Genomic DNA, 13,711 nt, shown 5'->3' with positions numbered 1-13,711 from the left:
GAAAGTGTGAAATATTTATCTGGTCAGATTTAGTGAAATCGGTGAGGATGGTAGCCATCTGCCTTGTTGTCTGGTGTGCTACTGTCCAGTAGAAAGAGCCTGCATCGCTGATGGTATGGGGGTGTGTAACATAACTGGGATGGCCACCTTTGGCTTCCTGCCTGGTTTTCTACGAGCTGGAGACTAAGGCCCTGTCACAATACTCCCCCTACCCCTACTTTTCAGCCCTACCCCTAAATTTTGCACGTTCCCATGAGGGTAGTTGTGTCCCAATTCCTCTTTCCACCTAGGGGTAGTGGGGAAAACGAGTGTAGTGGCTATGAATCTTTCCCTACGGATCGAGGGTTTTCGGATGCACCCTAGGTGAAGTAGGGCCAGAAAAATTTCTCTCCCGGGGCGACGCAGCAGCTTGACCCGGCGGACACGTCTCTTCTCGGGCTCTGAGCTGCTGCTGCTCCCCGGGGGCGGCGGCTCTTCTCATCTCCGAAAACATCGGGTCAAATTTCTTAACAGGCGTTATTTGGATAAACTGAGCCCAGGTTGCGGATCTTAAGGTTACCTTTATGCCTGAAAAAATATTAAAACTTAATAAAGTGCCATATTAACAGCGCTACAGCTGAAATTAAAACAGCTTTTGGCTCTCAGCTTCCTGTTCAGGTCAGGGATGTAAACAAGGGGGAGTAGGAGAAATGGGACAGGCACCTGGGCCAAGTGCCCTAGATCTCAAGTGCCCTAAAATCTCCCCTTTCTTTTTTAGGGGTTAGGGAAGAAAAGAAGGGCGAGTGGAGAAAAGAAGGGCGAGTGAAGTAAAGTAGGGGGAGTATTGAGATTGGGCCTTAGGGCCAATCCCAATGTTCACCCTACTTTCTACCACTAGCCCTCACTCAATACCACTTCACCTTAAAAATGAAGCCACAAACCGTAGGGCCCTTGTAATCTTCCCTAGGGATTGGGACACCACTTGCTACGTCAATGCGTGGTTTACGTTCGGATACGTAAGCGACTGCGTAGTTACGTTTGCACATACGTCACTCCATATCAGGAAGCCGAGAGCTAGAAGCTGTTTTAATTCACGCTGTAGCGCTGTTAATATGCCACTTTGTTAAGTTTTAATATTTTTTCAGGCGTAAAAGTAACCGTTAAGATCCCCAACCTGGGCTCAGTTTATCCAAATAACGCCTGTTAAGAAATTTGCTCCGAAAATTTCGGGGATGAGAAGAGCCGCCGGCGATTTATGGTTCCGCATTAACTAGCAGAACTAGCAGAAACTAACTCAAAATATTGATTTTATTCACTAAAAATTAGAAATGTCCACCATAGTTTTTTGTTTGATTCAGTCTGCAAATGATGACGTAAAGCATTCTGAGAAATTTCTCTAGCCCTCGGTCAGCGAGTCAGCATCTGAAATCCCTCGCTGTGAAGGGGTAGATTCATACACACTAGCCCTCGTTATGCCCACTACCCCTACATGCAAAGAGGAATTGGGACACCACTACCCTCACGGGAACGCGCAAAATTTAGGGGTAGGGATGAAAAGTAGGGGTAGGGAATGGCCCTAAGTGGGTTATCTGTGAGTTTTCCCACTTCTTGGATGTGAGAGAGGTTATTGCTGCAAAAGGCGAACAGGGCTTGGGAGACAGTTTGGTGTCTGCAACACTGCTTCCATGTGTCCAAATACCTTTTCCAAGCATCCAGTCACAGTAAAACATGTTCACATCCTACTTAAGCCTCTTTATACATGTAAATAAAAAGATCAACTTATAATATTTCTGTGTAGATTGTTTTTGTTGCTAACGAGAGCGAAGTTGGTAACGCGGCTTATGGAACGGGCAGCTTTTCACATTTGAAGAGGAAATAGCAATGCTGAAAGTACATACATGATTAGAGAACCCAAACGCTGTCTCTTACAAGGAAAGTATTGGATCTTTCAGCAAGACTATGTCAGTGGTTGACATTTCCCCCAGTTTGTGTTTCTGTTCTGCCCCGCCTGTCTTCCATCTGCCCTGATTGTTCACACCTGTGTCTCGTTACCCCCTTGTGTATATCTGGTCTTGTCTTTCCCTTGGTCCTTGTGGTTCCGTCCTGTTTCTTTCCTCCATGTGTCCTGCCAAGTTTTCGCTCCAGTTTTTTGAATCCCTGTTTTGTGTGACTTTTGATCCTGCCAAGCAGCGCTTTTGGTTTTTGTAAAATAAACCCCTTTTGTTGAACTCCTGCCTCTCGCTCTCCTGCATCTGGGTCCTCACCACACCAGCCCTGACAGACAATGCTAATCCAGTACAAAAGCGTGCCTTTACAGTAGATGAGTGCAAGTGTTGAACTGACCTGCCCACACCCCAAACTCTTTTCCAGTGGAAACATCTGGTGCATCATTAAATGAAAAAATCAACTGATATGGGGGTATATTACTGTCTTTAATCAAGAGTATACATCGTAGATTTAAGAGCATTATTACTAGTCTATGTTTCCACTTTCAGATTCCTGCTCTCTTTTAAAACTCAGTTCTCAAGCTGAAAAAGTCCCTATTTGCTTGCAGAAATGTTATTTTTGTCCTCAGAACTGCCATTCTGCTCTCAAATCTGGAGCTGCTCACACAAGCCTCCCTCTCTGCAGTCCCAGCCAGCCATACACCCCCCCACCCTCTCTGCTCTCAGGTTTTTTCCGAGCCATCGCGAAACTCGTCCTTGCGGATTTTTCTCTGCGGTCTTGGATTGTTGTGGAATAACACTGACAAAACTCCCCCAACCAATAGAAAAGCACCTTTGATGCTGACCAATGAGAGCGCCGCATGATTTTGCTAAACTGTCGTGTTCAGAGTAATTTACATATTACACAGAATACCAACTTCTTTGGAACTAAACTTGAATTGTAAAAAACTGACTCATTGTTGTTGTCGGTAACTGTTGAGGAGTGAAGCCACCAGAGGGCTCTGACAAACCACTTTTTCATGCTGGAAACAATTGTAATGCCTGATTAAAAATAAGCCAGGGAAGCCACCTAATAACTGTTATAGTCAGTACTCGAGTTGAGGGGAGTTGAGGGGGGATGAGGGGGGATGGCATCCCCCCCTGAAATAAAAACGGTCCAAATCATCCCCCCTGTAAAACTGCCATCCTGCCTTTCCATCCCTTATGTCATTTCATCAATGAATGTGGTTTTACTGCTATTTCAACATTTAGAGTCATCACCAGAAAAATAACACCAGAAAAATAACTTATTTGACAATTTTCACCTGTTTCAAGTACATTTTCACTTGAAATAAGTAGAAAAATCTGCCAGTGGGACAAGATTTATCTTCTTATTACAAGCAAAAAAATCTTGTTCCACTGGCAGATTTTTCTACTTATTTCAAGTGAAAATCTACTTGAAACAGGTGAAAATTGTTGTTTTTTCCAGTGATGAGTCTTGTTTTGAGTGTAATGAGATTTTTTTTTACTAAATTGAGACATTTTAACTGGAAATAAGACAAATATTCTTGTTAAGATTTTGAGTTTTTGCAGTGATCCATGTTACTTATCCTGTGAAGGACAGAGTCATATTGATAAGTTCAGAAAACTGTTTTTTATTGTTGTGTTTTGATGTATTTGATGTAATCCCAGTGGATATTTAAAGCTTACAGAAGGCTGCATTTAACTGCTGCTATGTCATTCCTGCAGTATTTCTGCAGGTGTTTTGGTCAGTGCTATTATTTGTAATAAATTATCTTATTTGTAATCAGCACAAATTATCTGTCCCCATATGATAAAATCCACCATCCCCCCTGATTTTCTTTTACAACTCGAGTACTGGTTATAGTAGAAGTAATAACTTCGTGCCACCCAAGCACTGGGATGTACAGTCTGGTTATTCTCAGCTGTCAACAGGTAAGCTGACCAGCGGACCAGTCTCCTAATAAGAGAAGTACAGGTGCGTGTAAAGAAAGACGGCAGGTGGAGAGACGGGGCGGCAGGGCTGGATGGTTTTCCGGGTTGGTAAATGGCACAGAGACACAGAGGGAGCTGGGATGGGCATTTCTCCACGAGTCAGTTAACTGTGGCATGGAATGACTCAGCGTGATATGGCTCGTTTAGTCAAGGGTGAAGTGACAGGATGGCGAAGCCCAGGGCTCACCTCTAAGGCAGGAGGGGAGGGGGGGTACCACGGGGGAAAAGGGTGGTACTGAAGCTGAGAAAGGCCACTAGATCAGAAACCACAAGAGCCAAACAGTAAAGAGCCCTGAGGAGGCAAACTGTGGGTGGGGAGAAGAGAGAGGAAAGAGCTGCTTGTTACAGATGAGGGAGGGGATGGAGGGGACATCACAGACAGTATCCTCAAGCACATATTATGTTATAGTAGGGCTGGGCGATATATCGAGATTTTAATATATATCGATATATTTTCAAACGCGATATGGTATGAGACAATATCGTTTATATCGATTTAAAAAAAATTAAAATAAAAAAAATAAATATATTTTTTTTTATGATTCTGATATAGCTCATTTTGTGATAAATTGACTTGAATGTTTTATTTGAGATTTGCACAAATGTTTTGTTATTTGCACAACTGTCAACCTCAGTGGAAAAGTCTGCCTGTTACTGTCTACATTGTATTAATTGCACAGTGTATTTTAATTTAATTGTTATGCAGGAAAGGGATATTTGTTTTATTTTATTCAAGAAGCATTTTTATTCTATATATGCAGGCAGTTTATTTTTATTTCATTTGTTTTATACATTTTGATATTGTGCAGACCTCTGTTAATAAAGGTCTGTGTGACATTTGGCATGAGGCTTTGTATTAAAACTGACTGTTTTTTTAAGGGTTTGCCTCAGAAAAAAATGAAGCTAACAGAGATGCTATGCTATAATGCTTTGGGGGAAACCCCAATTATGTCACAGAAAAAATATCGATATATATCGAGTATCGCCATCCAGCTAAAAAATATCGAGATATGACTTTTGGTCCATATCGCCCAGCCCTAAGTTATAGATTTCCTTAGTTTCACCATTTACCCAAAAGCAAGTGAACCGTAGCAGTTAAGAGTTGATTAGTGTGTTTGCATAGGTTGTGTTGAATTAATCTGACATTAAAAACAGGTTACAGAACGGAAAACACAGAGCATTCCAGAGGTTAGTGTTGTCACAGTCATATGATGATAATGTTCACTGCATCTGCAGCTATCTGAACCAGATACATTCAGACTTCATATAAAGCCCAGAAAAGTTCACGTAACAAATACCTAAAAAAGCCCTTATAAAATACAGCGGACAGACTTTTGTACCGCTTTGACTCACCTGCCAAGCCTCCAGCTGCTGTGACAGGTTGAGCTTCTGCTGGATGGCGTCCAGCAGCTGGCTGTTCAGAGACATGATGTCTATCTTACATTTGGCCAGTTCCATTTCCACGGCTTTTTTCCTGTGGAAACACAGAAACAGGAAAAAAAACAGTTATGAAGACCTAAGCTTCGCTTCAGGACATTTATATGATGAATACAGAAGCATGTTATAGAAGCTGACTAGTAAAAAATAACAGGGTTTGGTATGAAAAGGTTCCCCAGAGAGATATTAAAACTAAATAGATTCTTAAGGAAAGCTATTAAAAGTGGAAGAAAAATGTTTCTCAACATTCAATTGCAAATATTTTGAAGATAATAATCAGATAATCCAGAAAAGTCTTATATTACGGAAGAGTATTAGGGCCAGGCAGGAGAAAAATAAAAATAATATTTTAGAGGAGGAAGATCATTATGCACTTCAAGAAAAAAGTCGAAATGTCGAGAAAAAAGTCGAAATGTCGAGAATATTGTTGAAGTATAATTTCGAGAAAAAAGTCGAAATGTTGAGAAAAAAGTCAAAATTTCGTGAATAAAGTCGAAATGTTGAGAAAAAAGTCGAAATGTTGAGAAAAAAGTCGAAATTTCGTGAATAAAGTCGAAATGTTGAGAAAAAAGTCGAAATGTGGAGAATATTGTTGAAGTATAATTTCGAGAAAAAAGTCGAAATGTCAAAAAAAAAGTCGAAATGTTGAGAAAAAAGGCAAAATTTCGACTTTTTTCTCGACATTTCGTATTTTTTCTCGAAGTGCACAATAAAAAAAAATCTTCCACTCTCAAATTTTTTTTCTCTTGCCTTGCCCTAATACTCTTCCGCATTATATTAATCTATGAATGTTTTGTTAACAGTAAAAGTATTTGCTCACATCTATAAAGCCGTAAATCTGTATGATCCCATGACTTTTTTATGTTTCATGTTATTTAGGGATGTCACTGCAGCCTTGATGCCTGCAAAAACTGTATTATTTCAAAAAATAAAAAATAAGAGTATATGGAGTTTATACTATTATTTAATATGTACTTATGTGTTTTTATCATGGAACCTGTTTCATAATTCTTCTACTGCATCCAATAACAGATGAAAATGAATCAGTATTCATTATTATCATCTCCTCAACACCGAGCGGGTCAGTGTGGTTCTCATATGTGCCACAGGGAAAACTCTTCATGCGATCCTACTTTGCGATGGCGTCATCTCTGTCTCTGATGGCGCTCTGGAGCTGCTCGCTGGGTTCGTGCACTTCAGCCATCGCCCGCGCTTGTTCGTTCTCCTCCCGGAGAGAGCACATCTCCACCGAGAGCAGCGCCATCTGCAGTTCACATCGGAGAAGGAAATACATGCGTTGACCCCGGGGTCAAAGGGCAAAGGTGAAGATAGGAGTGCTCACAGTCAGAACTATTTGGCTCATTTAAACTGAAGATGACATGAAGCTCTGGGTTTTCAGCAGAGGTGGATAGAGTATCCAAAAATTGTACTCAAGTAAAAGTACTGTTACTTCAGAATAATATGACTCAAGTAGAAGTAAAAAGTAGTCATCCAAATAATTACTTGAGTAAAAGTAAAAAAGTACTTGGTGAAAAAACTACTTAAGTAATGAGTAACTGTTGAGTAACGTCTGATTTATTTTTTTAACATAACCATTCAAACAGACAAAAGTTCAAAATATCATCTTCAGGCAAATTAAATCAATACAATAATAAAATAAATTAAAGTAAATTCAAGTACTTTAATAAATAAAATAAATAAAATAATAACAGAATAAAATAAATAAATTAAGCACAAGTAGCACAACATTTCAAGCCTTTGTACTTTTCTTTTTTAACCAGGCAGAACTAGAACAAGCCCATGAACTCATAGAAACTCTGTGTGTGTGTTTGAGTCTGTATATATGTGACAAAACATGCAAAAACAAAATTTCTTCCCAAAGAATCACCCAGTGATGTCATGAGATTGACGCGTACGCGGATAAAAGGGATAAAAGAAAAGTAACAGCTCAACATTGCCTAATGTAGCAGAGTAAGAGTAACAGTTTCTTCTTCACAAATCTACTCAAGTAAAAGTAAAAAGTATAGTGATTCAAAACTACTCCTAAAAGTACAACATTTCCCAAAACCTACTTAAGTAAATGTAACGGAGTAAATGTAACTCGTTACTACCCACCTCTGGTTTTCAGGGCCTGTTTTGTGCAAATCGTGTGAGATGGCATTGTGTGGGCTTTCCCAGCAAAATAAAGACAATGCTCAAGAAATGCCGTAGTTTCCTGCAGTGAAGAACCAGTGAACCTGGTTGTGCTGCAGAAGTCAGTACCTGGTTGTGCAGCTGCAGCAGCTCCTCCTCATTGCCGTGTCTTTTGTCCAGCTCAGCTTCATACAGCTCCCTGACCTCATGCAGTTCTTCTCCAAGCTTCCTCACCTGCTCCTCCAGAGCCTCCTCATCGCTGCGCCGGGAACCCTGTCAGCACAGAACAAACAAATCACACCAAGTTGATGCAGCCACAGCTCGCATTTTATTACTGCACTTCTCACCTAACGTTCCAGAGACATTATTATGAATTCAAAATAAACTTTGAACTTTGTTTCATTTAATTCCTTATTTTGTTAAAATACTGTAAATTCATTTTTTTATTTTATGCCTGCGACACATTTGGCAGTAAATATTTTACCACTTTGTCACTTTACTTCATGAAGCCTTTCATTTGTTATCTTGTCCCTTTCTTTCTTTACCATTTCAACAGCATGTTGTCATTTTGGTCACGTTTTTTTTTTTTTTTTTTTTTTGTTTCAAAACTCTTTTTCATTACCTACAAATCAGAACCGTTGGCATGCCAGTCCAGTATCTGTATCTTCTTTTGAATGTGGTTTTGCAAGATGTGGTTTTGTATTGTCTTGCTGAAAATTACATGGACATCCCCGGAAATGTTGTGGTCTTAAAAGCAAAAACATATGTTGCTCTGAAATGTCCATGTGCTGCTGTGTGTTAATGCTGCCATCACACAAGTGCAAATGAAGCCAGTGATACAAGTCCACGCCTTCTGATATATCTGATCCTAATACACGTTTCTTCTGTGCGAGAGTACCAGAGCCCAGAGACACTAATGCCAGAATTAAGTTCACATAAGGCTTCATTTTTGCACAGAAAGGTTTCAATGGGCATTTGTGACTACCTCCATACAGTGGTAATTCCCAGAGATTCCCCAAACTAATCCATTTTTCATGGCGTAATATCAATCTCGATCAATGGAGGTTCTTGATGCCATCAAAGGAAGCACAGGGCCTTGCAGACTTGCCTCATACAGATTGAAATTCCTTCAGGTTTGTTGAACCGTTTCATGACATTTCAATCATTTTCTTGCACAAACGGAAGGAGATCCTCTGCCCTTCATGGCTCTTAAAAGACTGAAAGTTTCATGAATTTCATATTTAATATCGAGGGTCCAACTGAAAAAAATAGTAGTTAAAGTAAATAATAGTTCAAGGAGTTCATATGTTTTTTACTTCTTCCTACTCCTTTTTCGAACATTTGCTATTATAATTATCAATTCAGTGTTTAAATGTAGTTATGTTTTAATTGTAAGGATTGTATTTTATTGTTTTATGTGTGCAATGTTGGACCCCAGGAAGAATAGTCTTCACTGCAGTGAGGACTAATGGGGATCCGTAATAAATAAAATAAATACATAATTTAATTCTTGTCTACTTCGTTTACGGTGGAACATTTTTATCTGATTGATTTATTGTTCTGCTGTTTTATTTATTTCTTTTTTTTTGTGCTTATGTTCGAAATAAAAGATATCAATCAAAACAATACTGCTCTTACACAAAATCCTCATTGCAATTACCTGTGTTTAAGATGTCTTTCTTTTTTTTTTTTTACCTCTTTACGAGCATAAAAAGGACCCCCACACAAACTGTTTTGGGGATGTGTTGAAATGAAAGTTGGACATACAGGACTGTCTCAGAAAATTAGAATATTGTGATAAAGTCCTTTATTTTCTGTAATGCAAAAATATCATACATTCTGGATTCATTACAAATCAACTGAAATATTGCAAGCCTTTTATTATTTTAATATAGCTGATCATGGCTTACAGTTTAAGAAAACTCAAATATCCTGTCTCAAAAAATTTGAATATTCTGGGAATCTTAATCTTAACCTGTAAACCATAATCAGCAATATTAAAATAATAAAAGGCTTGCAATATTTCAGTTGATTTGTAATGAATCCAGAATGTATGACATTTTTGTTTTTTTTAATTGCATTACAGAAAATAAAGAACTTTATCACAATATTCTAATTTTCTGAGACAGTCCTGTATAGTAAGAAATTAAATGGGACTGATAAGAAAGAAAACGGAGACACTGCATCTGTGTTCCTCTCAAGCATTTTTCATAATATCCTAAGTTTTCCTGATTTGCAGTTCTAGTTTTACCAAGCAAAACTGCTCACAAGTGAATGGACCCTTTTAATGAGCCACATGTTATTGTTGCCTGATTATAGCGTAAAGAGCAGCGTGGCCGGCCGGCTGTAAGCGCCCCTTACCGTAGACTCGTTGCCGTCCAGCAGATTCTGAGTCAGCCTCCGGAGCTCGAGCAGGCTGGTGTGGAGACTCCCCGTAGGCACATCCTTAACTGACGATGTCTCTGAGGACTCGTCCATGGAAGAGTCGGTGGACAGCGCTGAATCCGTGATGTCATTTCCCCGAAGGTGAGAGCACAGCGAGCGGACTTCACAGTAGGCCTCCCACAGCTGAAGACGCAGCTACACGTTTGGGTAGTGGGAGAAGTTTTAGTTAGTCATCTGCCCACCTGAAGGTCTTTACCGAACCGAGTCTGGACTAGGCAGTACAGCTGGGTATCGTTTCAAATGTCAAGAATCGATCCGATTCCGATTCTTAAGATTCAGAATTGATTATCACCATTTGATTCGATCCGATTCGATTCGATATTGATTGACTGTAAAATAACTATTGAAATAATAATGTCACAATAATTATTGTGAAATAACTAAGAAATAATTAACTCAAATAGGCATTTCAATATCCATTTAAAGTGCAAAAAAAGAAAGAAATTGCAACAGCTCAAGCAGTAAACAAATTATTTTAGCTTGTCTGATTTATTCTGTCACCAGACACACAGCTTGCCATGAAGCACCCGGCATTTTTCAGGTATTTCATGACAAACCGTGTCCGATAACAGAGAAACCAAACAAGCTATAGTAAATATAGATACTATGAACTTCATTGAACTAATATAACATTTAGAAATTTAAGCTGAAATGTCCAGCATTTTCTCTAAAGAAAAGTTCATTTAGTTTAGGAGTTTTCAAAACTACTGGGATTAAAGTACACCAGGCAAAAATGTAATGATGGGAAAAAAAATAAAAAAAATAAAAAAAAATAATCAAAGAAAAAAAAAATCGATCTTTAGACATACAAAACGATTTTTAGGAATTAATATGAGAATCGATTTAGAATCAGAAAATCGATTTTTTTCCAACACAGGCCTACTAGGCAGCACTACCTGCTCCCGCTCCTGCTCCTGCTCCTCTTGCTCCATGCTCTGCTCGATCTCACACATCAGGCTGGACGGATGGGGGGTGAGAGTGTGGAGACTGTGCTCGTCCGTCAGCTCCACCAGCCTCGCAGTCAGCTGTCTGTGGGAAACCTGGACCTCGTGGAGCTCCAACTGGCTCTGTCGCAACTACACTCAACGGAAAGGATAAAGCAAGGTTAATCAGTAAAATAATCTGTTTAGTTCTGAAAGAGTTGCTCTCTACTTTCAGAAAAAAACATGAAAAAAGCAGCTTTGCAGAAGGTGCTGCACTTAAAACAGGTAACAGCCAACTCTGAGAGTCCTCTCTACCTGAAGGTCCTTCTCGTGGCACTGTTTCTCCAGCACCATCGTCCTCTCTCGGAGGTTGTCCACTGTGTTCTGCATCAGCTCGTTGTCTTCGAGCACAGCGTGCACCCGGCGCTCCAACTCCATCTTCCTCTCTGACAGCATCTTAATCTAGCGGGTCACACGGCGAGGGTTAGACACTGTGCTGCAGTATTAAGTTGTTGACGATGTTTGACGGCTCAAGTTTTCAGCTCGATGGCAATCATACTGTCACCCGCAGGCTTAATTAAAGGCTAAATTTGGTTGCTTTCTTGCCTCTGAAGCAAGTTGCGCTCTCACACGAGATTAAAAAGCACTCCCCCTGGTCTGAGGAATGTTTGTTGCCTAGCACGACCGTAGGCGTAAGTTGCCACCCTCGTCTTCAGGAATGCTTCAGGGATGTTTATGTTTCATATCAGCTTACTCCTCGCCCGGCGTGTACGACGGCCTTCAACGCAAGGCTAGCATTGCAAAAACCCAACCGATTGTTTCCCGCTGTGTCTGCTTGAGCAGGTTTCCCATTAGACAAACATCACTTTCTGCTCATTTTTATCCCTGACCTACATCTGGTAACCCACTTGACAGCACGGGAGCTTACACACGGATCACTTGTGTTTCGCTACCATTTGAGCATGCACACCGCCCCGTCTTGGGGTACTTTGAGGCTATGTCTGTGTTTTCACACAAACAGACCACAAAAAGCCATTAGTCATCAGCACATGTCCCATGAAGGCAAAGCACTGGAAAAGTGGGAACACCCAGACATTGCAGTATCTGAGGTAAATATAGACCAGTAGCCTTTTTTTTTTTTCTTCCTCCCAATTATAGCGCAGGCTCTGCAGTCTTGGTGTTTTCTCCCGGCTTTGAAGAGAGGCAACGGGGAAATCTGAGCTCCAGTCCTGCAGTGATCATGTTCAGAACACATCCGGCTACTCAGTCCCGAACCAGATCGCTGCATCACAACAATGTTTTTCATGCGTGACGTCAGGAAACAGGGATTGCAATATGCATTTGAAATGACAAAATGGAAATTTTACTCAATCTTATAAATTCATCAACAGTGTTTTGTTAGAAAATGAATGTAAAATGCTATGTGAGTATCTTAGTATGAGATCGCCCCTGTCACTAGAGAGCAATCCCCGTTCCTGTTGTTTAACAAACATGCAGCATGCAATCTGGCCAATACGGTTTAGGGAAGAAGCACTCACTTCTAGCCCTTGCTGCTCCGAGAGGGAGGGAAGAGGAGGTGGCGGGAAATTGGTGAGTATAGGCATAAAAATTAAGATAAATGGAGAAAACATAAAGTTTCACAGACACCTTACGGCTGTTGTGACAGTACTTGATCAAATCGATGCTGAGGGTCCTCTAAGAAAAAAATGTATGTGTTGAAAGAAGGATTTCTTTACTTTTGATCACCTGAACTTCAAAGTGTTGTATTGATCACTAACCCTTGTGGGTACAAGCAAATAATGGCAGATGTTTTTTTCCTAAGGATAACAATGTTTGGAGAATACCTGCGCAAAAAATAAGTAGTGAGTCCTAAATTCACTGAACTGAGCTGAGAATGTCAAGAAAAACATCTATCTAATGTTTTCACACAAAAGCTCCTGATGACACGAGACTAAGTAAAATTGGGATGTCTGAACGTTATTGATCGGTGCATTTTACCGCTTATGAATTCAAGATCACATTAACAAACAAGAATCTTATTTCTGTAAAGATGCAGCCTCTTGCGTTATTGTCTCTTTTAAGATATAGCACTATCATCTGCATCAAACAGGCGTCACCATTCTGCACACATGATTGTATGTTCACTGGGCAGCTAAAGCTGTGCACAGTCTTGAGAGAACAGTTCATTTACCTATGCCTTGTATTGAATAATGCAAAAAGCAGGAAAAAGGAACAGACGGCAGCTGACCTCTGCCTGTAGAGTCTCGAGTCGTGTCATGTGCTGGCTTGTAGACATGCTCTTCTCCCTGAAGTCGTCCCGTAGTGAATGGACCTGAGTGGACAGCTGCCTCTCCACCTCTGCAGCCTGTACACGGACACAAAGGCAGCACTTAACAGATGTTCAATTCTGCTTTAAGAGAACTTCCACCAGTTAATTATAACAACATCGGTGATGTTTTATCTTCAGAATTTTTGCAAATACATGGATAAACTTTTGCATTTTCTAGTAGGTAAGAAAAAAAAATGCACTGCAGCAATCCTGGCATGTCTTTGGCAGTCTGATTTCACATGTAACACGCACATCCATGGAGACACATGTTTGCTGTTAATAGAGTCACGGCCTTCCCAGTCTGTTTGCGTACAGGACTGTCTCAGAAAATTAGAACATTGTGATAAAGTTCTTTATTTTCTGTAATGCAATTAAAAAAACAAAAATGTCATACATTCTGGATTCATTACAAATCAACTGAAACATTACAAGCCTTTTATTATTTTATATATTGCTGATTATGGCTTACAGTTTAAGATTAAGATTCCCAGAATATTAAAATTTTTTGAGATAGGATATTTGAG

The 13,711-nt window shown here is 40.0% G+C and overlaps 1 protein-coding gene across 1 annotated transcript in view; it reads right to left on the bottom strand.

Annotated features, from left to right (window-relative positions):
* Positions 1-13,711, bottom strand: part of bicdl1 (BICD family like cargo adaptor 1) — a 30,782-nt gene that overhangs the window by 4,926 nt on the left and 12,145 nt on the right. Inside the window, exons 3-9 of the mRNA XM_061730489.1 lie at positions 13,107-13,223; positions 11,174-11,320; positions 10,832-11,011; positions 9,852-10,070; positions 7,620-7,763; positions 6,491-6,621; positions 5,274-5,394 (exon numbers count right to left, since the gene is read on the bottom strand). Coding sequence (XP_061586473.1) covers positions 5,274-5,394; positions 6,491-6,621; positions 7,620-7,763; positions 9,852-10,070; positions 10,832-11,011; positions 11,174-11,320; positions 13,107-13,223 — 1,059 coding nt within the window. The remainder of the gene's footprint in view (positions 1-5,273; positions 5,395-6,490; positions 6,622-7,619; positions 7,764-9,851; positions 10,071-10,831; positions 11,012-11,173; positions 11,321-13,106; positions 13,224-13,711) is intronic.

The sequence above is a fragment of the Cololabis saira genome, chromosome 9 (assembly GCF_033807715.1).
Source record: "Cololabis saira isolate AMF1-May2022 chromosome 9, fColSai1.1, whole genome shotgun sequence".
Classification (NCBI taxonomy): domain Eukaryota; kingdom Metazoa; phylum Chordata; class Actinopteri; order Beloniformes; family Belonidae; genus Cololabis; species Cololabis saira.
Note: the sequence above shows the minus strand (reverse complement) of the source record. Positions and strands in the feature narration are given on the sequence as shown.